Source organism: Halyomorpha halys, unplaced genomic scaffold (assembly GCF_000696795.3).
Source record: "Halyomorpha halys isolate HHAL.00 unplaced genomic scaffold, Hhal_1.1 Scaffold33.1, whole genome shotgun sequence".
NCBI lineage: Eukaryota > Metazoa > Arthropoda > Insecta > Hemiptera > Pentatomidae > Halyomorpha > Halyomorpha halys.
This window is the reverse complement of record NW_027109698.1, coordinates 77853-92854: the sequence shown is the minus strand read 5'-3', so window position 1 is coordinate 92854 and position 15002 is coordinate 77853. Positions and strand designations below refer to the sequence as shown.

The following is a 15002-nucleotide window of genomic DNA, read 5'->3' as shown; positions in this document are numbered from 1 at the left end:
GCTTGACCTTCATTCTTAAAACAGATAAGCATGAAGTTAGTTTGATAGCAACAACTCACGGTAACCCGTGATTTTATTCTTGAAAAAATAGTTTAATATGTATTATAACCTAATTCAGAAATATATTGACATTTATTTACATTTTGGGAGAAAGAATGTGAAAATCGATTTCCTTTCATTTCTGTAATGTTGGTCAGACTGTCGGAAAATTTCCCATGGTGAACAGGTGTTTTCGAATGATGTTTTGAAACAGTAACAGAGTTCTAGTGACGAGGGAGGGATGGATAGTGTTTTGTTGTGGCGTCATATTTGGACTTTAACTGGTATGTATTAAACTAAGATTATTCTAGAAAATTATCTTTTTCCTAAAATAGAAGTAAAGATTAAAAATGTTCTTAATGTTTCTGATTCTAGTTTAAATAAAACGTGTGAATCATTTTTAAACATCAAGTATTAACATTCACTTATTCTTATCATACTTTTTTATCAGTAAATTTAATGATTTGCATTTATTTTTTAGGGTGTTTTGAAATGAATAACTAACTAGTCATGAAACTATTTGGAGGAGTGACCCTCTAGCTGCTATGTAAGAATATTTTCAAATATCTCCATGATGCCTCACCAATACGGGATGGCTCACAGTCTACAGAATCCTGTGGAGAGATATATTTATCGAAATGAAGATCAAAGACTTACAAGGGAAGCAATGGAAAGGTATTTGAGGGAAAGAAGTGATATGATTATTGTTATTCTTCATGCAAAAGTTGCACAGAAATCCTATGGAAATGAAAAACGATTTTTTTGTCCTCCTCCATGTATTTATCTGTATGGTGAAGGTTGGCGTTTGAGACAAGAACAGCTCTTACGAGAAGGGGATACAGAACATGCAGCTCAGCTTTGTGCCTTTATTGGTATTGGTAATTCAGAGCAAGATATGCAACAGCTTGATTTAAACAATGGAAAACAATATTGTGCTGCTAAGACATTGTACATATCTGACTCTGATAAACGAAAACACTTTATGCTCTCTGTGAAAATGTTCTATGGTAGCGGTCATGACATTGGTGTGTTTCAAAGTAAAAGGATAAAAGTTATTTCAAAGCCGTCCAAAAAAAAACAGTCATTGAAGAATGCCGATTTGTGTATTGCCAGTGGTACAAAAGTCGCACTATTTAACCGTTTAAGGTCACAAACTGTAAGTACAAGATATTTGCATGTAGAAAATGGAAATTTTCATGCGAGTTCGACTCAGTGGGGAGCTTTTACAATTCACCTACTCGATGATGATGAGAGTGAAAGTGAAGAATTCAGTGTTAGAGAAGGTTATGTTCATTATGGAAGTACTGTCAAATTGGTATGTTCAGTGACAGGAATGGCCCTTCCACGGCTTATAATTAGAAAAGTTGATAAGCAGATGGCTCTATTAGAAGCTGATGATCCTGTATCTCAGTTACACAAGTGTGCATTTTATATGAAAGATACTGAACGGATGTATCTTTGTCTATCACAAGAACGTATTATTCAATTCCAAGCTACTCCTTGCCCTAAAGAACCTAATAAAGAAATGATTAATGATGGAGCCTGCTGGACTATTATTAGTACAGACAAAGCTGAATATCAGTTCTATGAAGGAATGGGTCCTGTCCGAACCCCTGTAACACCTGTACCAATTGTCCATAGTTTGCATTTGAATGGAGGTGGTGATGTTGCAATGTTGGAGTTATCTGGTGAAAATTTCACACCTAATTTACAAGTTTGGTTTGGCGATGTAGAAGCTGAAACAATGTACCGATGCCAAGAGTCAATGTTATGTGTGGTTCCAGATATTTCATCATTCAGAGGGGAATGGCTTTGGGTTCGCCAACCAACTCAGGTACCTGTGTCTCTTGTCCGTAATGATGGTATAATTTATGCCACTGGTCTTACTTTTACGTATACACCTGAACCTGGTCCTCGTCCTCATTGCCCACCTGCTGAAGACATAATGAGGCATAATACTGCACACACAGATAGATTACCTCCTATACCGGATGTTGCTTGGAATCAAGCTCAAGGTATATAATTGTTACTTTTAATTAATTTTTTTTATGTAATTCTCAGGCATTTCCAACTATGAGCTTTACACTGCTTAATTTCAAATGTTAAAGTGGTAGTGATTTATAATTTTAATGAAAATAGGTAACAACTTTATCCTTTACAAGTAAAAAAATAATCATATTTTTCAACATCAATAATCACATATACATATATATATGTATTTTTTCAAGCATCATTTTGTAGGCTGTTTTAAATTCAAATTGTTATTATCAATTTTAAGTACGAATTGTGTAGTCCTGAAAAATAATCAGTTCATCTTATACAATGATTTATTATGATTTGAACAGTTGAAGATTCATTGAAGAGTAATTGTGCCATTTTGGTTTAATTTTATATAATTCAAGTCAAATTACCATTCTGGGGTAAATAATATTTGTTTATTTTTTAATTTGAAATTCTATTATTTAGGAATTATCAGATGAATATGTGAATTTGGAATTGATTGTAAATATCTCTATCTATAAGCAATATGTATATAAATATATATAGCAGAAGTCTGATAGATTTTAGGCCTTTGACAAGGAAACATTACTTTATTAGAACATTTTTAGGTTAATTTGAGCCATTTATTTTGAAATTGGCCCAAGTTCATTTATTATTGTAGTAATATGTGCTGTCACAAGTATATTCCAAACAGTGTTAGGCATTAGCAAAGTAATTTCCATTACAATTACTCACCAATTACTGTAATTTTATATTGCTGAATTCAAATAAGTAATAGCAATTGATAATTTCAACTGCTTGATAAACCACTGTAATTGTGGTCGGTAATTGCAATTGATAGTTGATGCAAAGTAATTGCAACTGATAATTTCAACTACTTGATAAACCACTGTAAATTTGGTTAGTGATTGCAATTGATAGTTCATACAAAGTAATTGCAATTAATAATTACAATATTATTTAATTGTAATTACTTTTTGCCCAAAATTGATTCTGAGTATGTGATAATTTTGGCTATATAAATTTTCGATGTTATTTTGATAGTTGAAATTTCACTTTAAAAGTAGCCTAATTATAATCTATTGTTATTAATATCAGAAGCTGTGGATTTCTAGTTGTGCAAAGGCAGTGATAATTGTAATTACAGTTGATCTTACTTTTTAAATAGCTGCTTCAGTTGAATAATCACAAGGGAAGTGCTTTTGGTTTCTGGCATCAATTGTGATTATATTTTTGTTGATTTGAAATTGAAAAGAGATTTAGATGTGCTTGAGTGTTTCGTAAAAGAAAAAAAACAAACATGAAAATGCTGAAATTGCTTTATTTTCATTGTTCATTTGGAAAATAATATCGCCATGATTCTTCCCACAAAATATTTGTTTCTCAAATACAAGAACATGATAAACTTAATATAGATACTACCCAATCACCATGACTGCTTTATATCACTCTCATACACAAAATATAGATGAGCAGTAAATTGTTTTGTAATTTATAGAATTACAAGATTTCTTCTCTTCGTTTTTCAACTGTTGTAATGAGGTATACAAAAATTAAATATATATATTTTTTTAATTTGAAGAATTTTAAATGATACCAAATGGACTTGGACTTTTTAGAATTTTTTAGAAGATTTTGTTAACTTTAAAAGTCCATTCTTGCTAAGAATACATATTCTGTTTACTTAATATTTTTTGTTATTTTAATATATATGTTTATATATTAATATACTGTTATGTTTATTAATATCTAGCTCTTCTAGATATCCTTAAAAAATGTGATTCATTAATATCCTATATGTATATTTTTATTTTCATTTAAATGTAAACTCTTAAAAATTTCAATTTTAAGATAAATAAACTTAGCCCATTTTCAAAGTAAACGGCTCATTTGTAGGTAGTTAGTTATACGTACAGTTATATAAATTTTGGTAATGGGACTCCTCTCTTTACTTGCTCAACTAAGGGAATTAAGACTCAATATTTTAAAATATTAATTACCCTTTCCTTAATTTACTTCTTAATTAATTATTTATTCAAAATTTGATCTTACGCGACATATGAATAAAAAAATAATTTGGAAATTTACAGGATAAATATTTACTGCTTTTGATTTTTTTTAAAAGTATAACTAAGATTGAATAACATAATTTAAATTCCTGGTTGGTCATCATCTTCTGAATTTGCAATTATATTGTTATTTTTGTGTTTAAATCTTTTTTAAGAACTGGCTTAATTAACAATTTATAAATATTCCACTTCACTTTCTACTTTATTTAGTTTTTTTTTTGTTTTTTTTTATTTCTATTGAATATATTTTAAAACGCCTGGTGTACTGTGTGATTCTATATTTATATAAATTTGGTAATATTAATAGACCAAAAGTTTTTAAATATAAGAACTACAATTAAGATTCATTTAAGCCTTCATTATAAAAATAATAGTTACAATTATACAAAAAATAGTTTTATCTTTAAAAAAAAAAGATTCTCATACCCGCTACCATATGAGGAGGGGTATTCATGCTACTTGTGTTAAAAGTTGCAAGAAGTAATTGCTTTAAATTGTTAATGGTTAGCATCAACTTTTATTGAATGAACCCTCTGTGCTAAGTGTTTTTTATTGATGTTCTATTAACGAGTTCTGTCTGTTCATTTGCTCGATAGATGCTGTTTCACTTACTCAAAAAAGAACTTTTTAAACAATTATAAATCCTCTGACAGTGTCATAATATAATATAATAATATACTGATAAGGTTAAGTAATAAACACGATATAAAAACTTGATAATAAGCCTCTCAGTGAGTTTCATCTTATTTACAAAATTCATTCAATTTTAGCTATACCATCCTAAAGTTAAGTGCGTTTAGCACATTATTATAAAATAGGCTTCTTTACTTTAACACACTTAGCACATTTATCATACTTCATATTGGTTGCTTGAATACTTCTATAATTTTTTTCTTCTAAAACCTAGCAGCTCATATAAGCTAATTTTTCCTTTATTTAGCTCCTTTATAAAAATCTAATCCTGTGTTTTTTAATCTAAGTATATTTGGTTTGACCCCATTATGTAATTCTAATTTAATGATTCTTTTATGAAACATTTTTTTCAAGAATATTAACTTTTAACTAAAAGAGGAAAGAGGATCCTTTTAATTTTTTTTAATAAATGTTTCATGTTTAACCCTACTCGCTGGTACTAATTTTGTTGATTGTAACATAAAGATATTATATATAAGGGGTCTTGATTTTTATTCCTTAATCTAGTTATAGATAAATTTAAAACTGCGCATAACATAACGCTATAAAACTATAACATACATTATAAAGGCTAAACTATACTTGTTCTTTTTATTGTATTTTCAGAATAAGTAATCAAATTGTATTTAATTAATTTTACTTCCTTGTTCAGTACTAGAAATCCACTGATTTATTTAAATCAATTTTATTTAACAACCGTAATGACCAATATTTAATATTTCAATGTTTTGATTTTACAAATTCAAAGAATTTAAGTAAATACACCACCATAGTTTTATTAAAAAAATGTGCCTCTATATATATAATATATATATCCTTTTTAATTGTTTTAATTAACAATAGATAAACTTTGATTTTATTTGTTCTGTTAAACATCTATAAGCTCATCAAAGGGGATTTATACAAATTATTTGATTTTCATAAAATATAGTTTGGCAAATATAAGTTATTTTATCTTGAGAAGAAATTATGTTATATTTAGTTGTAAATAATATATTTAGAACAATCCGTGCAAAGTATTTCATATGCAATCCATCCATATCTATATCTACTTTTTTAAATCTTTACCATGACTTATTTTATGGTATATAAGTTCATTTGCACATTTTATTGTTTATTATTACATTCTATTCGATTTATATTTAAATACTCTTATCTCTTTGGAATTTTTTTTTTGTTTGTGTGAAATTTTATATTATTTTTGTCATAAATAAATTTTTTATGGCCTTTTTATTTTTTTGTTTTGTGCAATATTTTGGTGTATTAGTGTTTTGTATTAATTGATATTATATTAATCTTAATATAAAAACAGTTTTTTATTTATTGAGAAAGCGGTATTAAAAGTTTAATTATAAAATTGTTCAGTAAAAATTAAAGTTATTAATAATGATTGCAAAAAAATAATTATATTTAGTAATAACTTTAATCCTTGATATCGAATTTTTATTGTAGTTTTTTTTTTCTATTATATATTATTTTAAAAAGCCTTGAAGTAAATTTTGATTAATTACTGATGGCATAACTTGGAGCAAAGGAAAACATTTTTTTAGCTTATCTTATTTGTTTAGATATGTATTAGCTTATGAAAAACAAAAGACTTTTTTTTATAACCTAGTTTAAATAAAACTTATTAAATACAAAATATCATATACATGATATTTAGTGACTGGATTTTGTATTTTGTAAATATCTGATATCTTTAAGTTAAATACCTAATGTATCAGATGCTTTTTGAAATTAATCTATTTCTTTACATATATATTTGTATTTATTCTGTTAATGAAATTATATTTGTACCATCCAGTACTTTCATGAAGATTATATTAACTTTTAATTTAAATAAAAATTTCGATTATTTGTTCGACAACGATAAGTAAGATATGTCCTTTATTATTGTATTTTAGCTGAACTATTGGTATTATTTACAAATTATATTGCTTTTTTAAGTTTTTTATTTGGAAAGAGGGATAGATTTGTCATTTGAGCTTATTATTAAGTAAGTGTGTTTGAATTCATCAAATAGTTGATTGCAAACAAAGTTAAATAATTATTTTCTTAAAAAAAGTGAAAAAAAAAATATATACTGTAGCAATAAGTATGTAGCAATTCTCTTGAGCTAATATTAGTTTAAATACAGTGAAAGGTGTCTTCATAATGGAGTTAATCAATTGGGAGTTTCTATTTATGCACAATGAAATCACTTATAGCATATTTATTTGTAAATGTAATATAGAAATGTGGGAGTAAGTTAAAAATGTTTATTTATCCTTATTAATACGTGAAATGTAAATGCATACAAGTGAATTATAATGTTCATGTGATTTCTATTTAGGTTATCATTTTAATTTAGTTAAAAATTAATTTTCATAGTGTGTCTGTGTTGTTTTTTTTAAATGTATTATAATTGTGATTACCTTTGTTTAATGAATTTAATTTATTTTTTATTAGCCTTAATTATCATTGAATTAATGTAATTTTTGTATATATATTTTTAAAAAATACTTATTTCATGACATGTCTTAACGTATGCCGATTGATATTGTGTGATACAAGCCTTGTACATAAATTTTATTGAAAAAAAAAAATTATAATTATAAAAAAAAACTATGAATCGTGTTGTAAACAAATTTGCATTTGTATATATTTACATACATACATACACACACACACACACACACAATACAAATATGTGTTTGTTTCAGTGCTAGAATATTTATTTTTAAATGATATTATTTTATTTATGTGTACAGGATTCATCATATTTCAAGAAATTGTTAATAGTTATTAAAATAAGTAATTTATTTGTTAGTGAAATATATTAAAATGGTATGATATGGAAATATATCCTTACTACTTTTTTCTTTTCTTAAATGAAATATTTAATAACTTTTTTGTTGAATTGACAATTATTCTTTTATTTGCACAAGAATTTTTTGTAATCAAAATTAATTTTCAATTTTAAGTTAACTAGTATACCAAATATAGTTTTAGATGACATTATAAACTGTGTGATAAGATCTTATAGAATTATGTAATAAACATTAAAAACTAGTCACACTTTTACACTCTCCCTGAGTATGTATTTGAATAGCTATTTCCTTTTTCTTACCTTATCCTACTAATCTTATTTACATATCAGTTCCCGTGACCTTAACAGGAAGCCAGAGCCTTTTGTCAGTGTTTTTATTATTAGACTGTTTAATTATTCCTTTAAATATGTAAATGAAATTAGCATTGATAAATTTTGGTTGGAAATCCGTCACTAGTACAACTAAAGAAATATAAAATTTGAATTTATTCATTTAAATAATTCTTTTAGCTAAATTACAGTCCTTCTTTTAGATGCCCTCATTATTTAAAATGGCCTCCATTATTCCGAAACCAAAGATTTTTCACTTTTTGGAATAAATATTCAATGATTGTGGAACTATATATTGGTAGATACTTAACGATTGAGTTCATTCAGATCTCAAATTGTAATAACTTTAATGTAGTTTAAATACATGCATGTAGGTTAAATACAAATGCATCCAACAGAAAATAGTTAGATTACTTTAACTATTTTCTGTTGGATGCATAGTTTGGGAGGTACTGATAAAAACTTGCAATAGTGCCAAAATTTCAGTGATTTTTGCTGCTGCAGCTGTGCAGGTCTTCCAAAGTACCAATTTTTTTTTTTTTACTACTGGTTCAGGTCTAAATAACATACCAAAAATTGTAACTACTTGACCTTTTTTAAAGTAACAATAGTGCCAAAACTCCAGTGTTGTTTATTGCTATGGCTGCATGGGTCTTTCGAAGTTGCAAATTTGTTTTTTTACTACTGGTTCAGGTCTAAATAACATAACAAAAAATTATAACTATTGCCCTTTTACAAGGTGTGATATTTATATTTATTTTACCAGAGCACTTGCTTAGTTCAGTGTACTTGTTTATTCATAATAATTCTATTTGAAATAGCATATAGTTTTTTATAAAATTATAAATATTACATAAAAATGTTACTATAACAACATAATTTAATTGATATAAACAAAACACTTCAGCTATTAATTCATTATTAGAGACTGGATTCTCGTGTAATTGCATATTTTGTTCTCTAGTTCCAAATTCCTTCAAACCTTGACAGAAATTCGAATCATGAAAAAAAAATTTAAATATGACTAATTTTTATATTTCACAAAGTTGCACATTTTACTCTTTTTGACCTAAATTTAGACTTACGTTGCATTAAATTCAGTGCTTGAACTAAATTTCTTATATCATACACATGTAGGTGAATGTATGTCACTATTTATTCATTTTGATATCTTTTATTTTTAACCTTATTTAATTTATAAATAAATAAAATCTTAGAAAAGTACTACATCGCATATATGGATCAGTGTGCTCAGGTAATGACTGGAGAAGGTGGAGTAATGTAAATCTGGCCGTCATACATAATGATATGAACGTAGTCCGGTTCATTAAGATACAGTGTCTAAAATGGGCGGGTAATGTAGCCAGGATGAATGAGAGTAGCTTAACCAGCAACATTATACTGATGTGTCCAGAAAGAAAAAGAAGAGCTGGAGGACCTAGATGTGCTGGATGGATGGGGTCGACACAGATAGCATAGCTCTTCTTGGACTAGCTAACTGGAGAACAGCTGTAACAGAGAGAGACTAATTGAGGAGGCCAAGACTCAGCGATGAGTTGTAACACCCATGATGATGATTTAATTTATAGTTTAAAATTGACATATTTAAGTAAAGTAATACACTAATTAGCATATGAAGAGTCAAATCCAACCTAAACAAAAAGAACTTATAAGCACAAGTGAAGAAAATTCCTGGAATTTAATTAATCAGTTGTTTTGGATAAATTTGAAACAGACTCTAAAATATGTTTGTATAGGAAGTTCATTGTTATTGGTTGTAACTTGGATACCTAGTCTGCTTCTAGTCCTTCATTTTTCTTGTTAAAATTTCAATTTCGTTTTTAAGTGAAACTTCTTTACTGGTGTTCATCTCAAGAAAAAAAAAATTATATGGGAGTAAATTGGTTTTGTGATGCAAGATGAATGGATAAATAGAAGAAGTGGGAGAGGTATCACTGATCAATTCTAGCAGGGAATTTTTTATATTGTAATAGGAGAATGAAAGTTTACATGAGTTTAACAATCCTAGCAATGCCAGTCCAATTGAGTGAGCTCCAGTAATCTCATAATCTTCTAATATGATATAAATTTTTTTCTGCTAGAATTGACTTTGGAAATGGCTCTTCTTTTTTTATTATTACTATTATAGAACTAATATTTTCTGTCTTAAGCTATAAAATAATAATAATATATAAAAAGAAGGGACACATAATTATTACTTATAAAATTTTAATAGATTATTTTATTTTCTGAACTTTCACTTCTGTAGGACAGTCCCAAGACTGCCACAAGTTTTTTTTTCATATTATTATTTTATATTACTTATGTATTTTATTTTAAATAATAAAAAAAAAAAATTGTCTGAAAATATGAATTTATCTATATTTTCTTTATCAAACTTTTTAAAGTTTTTCTACATCAACTTATTATTAGTCAGTTTTTGGTTAATAGTCTATTTGTATGCAAATACATAATTGAAAATCTAACCAGAAAAGGGATTTTGTGTGAAAGAATATTTTTAAATATTTGTTTCTTGATTGAAAGGGGCCTTGCATATTTTTTTCTTAAACTTAGAATTGAGGTAGTTTTATGAAATTGAATTTCAGGCTTCGTAATAGGAATATAAAATAATTTATTACAATTAGCTTCACTGGCAGCTCTTCACTTCAAAATTTAGGTTTTTAATGAGACTAGTTAAGTTTCTATGTATGTTTGCTGAAATTTAGTGAGTATTTAGCGATTTTAATTTGATTGAAAAAAGGTTATGTAAGCTTTCATTCTATTTATATTATAAATTAAACAATAAAGTTGATAATTGCAGGGTTAGGATTTGGGTGTTTCATACATAATTGGGGTTTTTGCGGCAAAATTTTGGGTTTTTAACTGTACATCTTTCAATTTTTTACTGCTCAAAAATCCTGTCTTTATTCATTATAATATTAAATTCCCTTTAAACTTGATGTTATTTTTTAATTGAAAACGAATTTTTGTTCTAAATAAACTGACTACCCTTCTAGCTATATCGAGGTTATATTCTAATACTTATCTTGGCAATTTAAGTTTATTCGGGGGGAGGGGGGTTGATGAAGATTGGTAATGCTTTAATTTATATGCACAAACATATCCAGTATTACAAGAATTGACACAATTGTTCATTTTCAATCAAATAAAAGTTAATGAAATTCAAAAAACTTCTACTAGTAGTGGGAGTGGATGTGGAGAGAAGGATGTTTATCAGTGCTCAGTCGATTAAGTTAAAATGGTTATGTAGAGAGAATTAGCTCTACCTTCAGGCAACAAAGCACCATAATATCAGCATAACAGTTTTACTAGATTTTTATAACTAGTACTTATGCTTCTCTTAACCTAATGAACCTCCTTTCCATTCTAGTTTTTGCTATAAGAAACTTGTTAACTTTTTTAATGGATTATTATTATTGATATATTTATATTATATAGTTGGTGTTCATTATAGATTTATAGTAGGTATTCTATCTATGTTGGTGTTAGTTAATCTTTTTTGTTTTACACTAATTCATGAGTGTAAATAATCTATTAAACTTTCATCATCTAATTTATCAGAATTTTAAACTGATTATATATGAATATGATTATTCTGAAATAATTTTTAAAAAAATAGAATAATTGTTTTCTATTCAAATCTAATTAGTTTTCCTTCCTTAAGTGGTCCGCCCACATCTTATTCATTTTCAAACATAGGATATTCAGTTAGTTTGGTCAGTATACTTAATCTGGTGTAAAATGACATTTATTTTGAGAAATGCTTTGAATAAATCTTTTCATTGTTCTGTAGTCCAGTCCTATTGTAATATTTCATGGAAAGTTATGAAGAAGCTCTGAAGATTTACTCATGTATTTTTTTTTTTTTTTTTGGAGTGCATATAAGAGTTTCAAATTGGAGACCTCCAATTTGTCTTGGTAATTTTAAAAAGAGCAACTCAAAATATTAGTGTTTGTTCAGATTTTCTGCCATAGCATAAAAATTATACATATTTTTAGCAACATCAATCAATACTGAATTAACCAAGAGTAAATTCCCTACATTTTTTATCCTGAGCATGGTGTAGAAACAACTGCTCGTAGTTTAATGGATATCAGTCAGATGAGGACCCGTAAGGGATCTCAGTAGAAAGTTCAGAAATTTTGATCATTTATAATTTTTACAGAGCTGATTATAATTTCAACTAAATGACCTCAATGTTTTTTACAAGTATAAAAAAAACAAATAAGCAAAATGAACATATATATATTTTTCTATTTGGCTAATAACTTGATTTTTTTTAAATGATGACCGGACAAAAAATATTATGAAGTAAAGCATGTAAGAATTTTAACCTTGGTTAATTTATTATAAGATTATATTGCAGAAAATTGTGTAGTATTCATGCTATTTGAGAACTAATATGAATTTTTTAATTGTTGACAAATTATGTTGACGGTTGTATGTTTCTTGTGGATAATAATTAGGACATGGTTTTTTTAAGAAATAAAAAGAGCTTATTTGAATCTTTTTTTTATATTTCTGAGGAAAATTAGTTAATAAAGTCGAAATTCGTAATCAGAATTCCATAAAACAGACCTCTTAAACTTTCGACTGAGATCTTTTTCTGGTTCTAGTTTAGTGGATTACTATGGTATGATTAACTTTTTTTTCTAATATATAAGCAAGCAGCCATCTACTAGTGACAAATGAGATAAGTGTATCAGTTATATCTAATTTTCTTGGATTTTCTAACATCAGATTTTACTTTTGGCAATAGAATAATCATTTTGAAGATAATTGCTTCTGAAAAAGTTTAACTGTGGAATAGAGTGGTCCAAAAAACAATTTTTGTGAAAAAGTGGGGAGGGGAGGACTCCAAGGGGAATGGGAAGCATTTTGGAGTAGATTTAGAAAATTCTTGATTTAAAACATGGCTCAATGAGGCTAGTTGAAGATAGATTGCAATAATAAAACAAAGTAGAAAATTTAAAAAAAAGTTTATTATAAGTACTAAGTTTTAATAAAAAAATTTTTTTGTGAGAGGTTTTTTTACACGCCACCGAGTTAGAGGTTGAAAACATGGGTTTCAATATAGATCTAATATATACATATTAAAATATAATTTCACTATATTTTTCAAGATATAATACTTCTATTTCTCGGACTAAGTTCTGAAAATTTCAAACTAGAAAAGAAATTATTATTAAATTAATAATAATAAAAAATATTTAGGATTCAGATGCATGAGAACGTGTTTGAGAAGAGCTTAATCTGATGACCATGAATATTATATACAGGACAGGAAGCTATCAAGAATATTGAATTGTAAAATAATAATATTTCTATATCTTGCTTTATAAACAATGCTATATAAAAAACATTCTGTATAGGCCAGAGAAATGTCAAAAAAACATTCCCAATATTGTCAGTAGTTTAGAATGTCTCAGTAGTTGAGAGGGGAAATTATAATGTTGGTAAATACTTCCCATTTCCCAAAGAGCTTCATCATTTCTTCACAAAAAATTGTCTACCACTTTACAGTATAACATAAAATATCTATACTATGCATATAATTTGGTATTATTTTTTAATACTTATGTTATAGGTCCAAGAATCATTATTATAAAAACACCCCATGTACTTATCCCCTATATGTTTTATTGAATTTTTGTTTTGTTCATTGGTAAACAAATCATACAATTAATGTAAACAGGTTAATTATTCATTTCTGATAGTAGTGAGAGATAATTCTTGGAAAAAGAACTTGCTCAATCCAGTAAGTGGCTCTAATCCAATCCTAGAGAGTAGTTTTCACCATTTTGATCTGTTATACTATTCTGAAAGCTGAAACTAGCCATTTACTTGACTATAATACATTTCTGCTGTATGCAGATATAAATTATGGATTCACAAGTCAAGAGATCAAGTCAGAAGTTTGCATCAAATCTATGGCATGCAAAGAATGACTCAACAGAATGATTTAAACATATGTCTATGGTATACCAGCTAAATATAACTGATGTAACATTGAGGCAAATGAAATGGTTGGGTTAAATTATTGGAATAGACATTGAAGATATCACTATGAAGAGTAATTAATCCTGAGGATGCATGTGGGAGCAATAAGGGCAGGCGAGAAGACATTGCTTAGTAAAATTTTACATTTGGATTTGATGGATGGTTGACTTTCATTTTGTGGTGGATGCACTGAATAAATTTTAATCTTTGGAAATTTATTCTTAATTCTTTACCTTTAGTGCACTAAAGAAGAACTGGAAGAGAATACAAAGTCATATATATATATAGGCTAGATTTGGGAATCTTCCGGCCCTCCTTTGGATCTAATGGAATTAGAATTGTTATGTATTGCTGTGCCTTGTTTTCTAGGCACAGCAATACCATAAAAGTGGGAGGGATTTTTAGCCAAATTCTTTTACCTATCCAAATGTTTTTTTTCAGATTTAGGTTCATCTATTGTCTTTCTTAAGTAAAAAAGTTAAAAATTTGAATGGAGTTAGTGCTTGCGCCTTTTGTGAGTCTCAACCTTTTCTTCAACATGGCTTATAAGCATTAATAAATTCACAATTAAATCACTGCTCATCTATTTTTCAAACATAATTGAATGGAAAATAAGACCTCGAGGATAGATCCTCATTACTCACTTTTTTTTAATATGTAATTTTTGACTAATTACTTGTTATATGAAAGGATAATAAACCAGCTATCACTTATTTTTTTTTAAACTGAGTCATTGGTATCAATGAATCCAAAATAAAAATCTACACTCTTCCAGAGAGTAAGAGCAGGGGGGGGGGAGTAGATTTTTACTATTGAATTTATTAATTGTTATTTTAACTCCCTGAAAGAATACCCATTTGGATTTTTAATCCATTGATACCAATAACTCAATTTTTAAAAAAGAAGTGAACCTGTTTTTTTTTCCACTGACCCTTCTAATCTATCACCCTTCTATGAGTGACATTTTATTTTATCTGCTTTTGTTTTAAAAAGTAATTCTTTAATGATATTTTGAAAAATTTAATTTATTTTAATAGTT

General features: G+C 27.4%; 1 protein-coding gene across 1 annotated transcript; it reads left to right on the top strand.

Moving 5' to 3' along the window:
* Positions 1 to 40: 40 nt before the first annotated feature.
* Positions 41 to 14177, top strand: Su(H) (recombining binding protein suppressor of hairless). The gene is made up of 3 exons (XM_014428220.3): positions 41 to 323; positions 521 to 2054; positions 13838 to 14177. Exons 2-3 carry the CDS (start codon positions 611 to 613, stop codon positions 13909 to 13911), a joined length of 1518 nt encoding a protein of 505 aa, XP_014283706.1. The 5' UTR covers positions 41 to 323; positions 521 to 610; the 3' UTR covers positions 13912 to 14177.
* Positions 14178 to 15002: the final 825 nt, after the last annotated feature.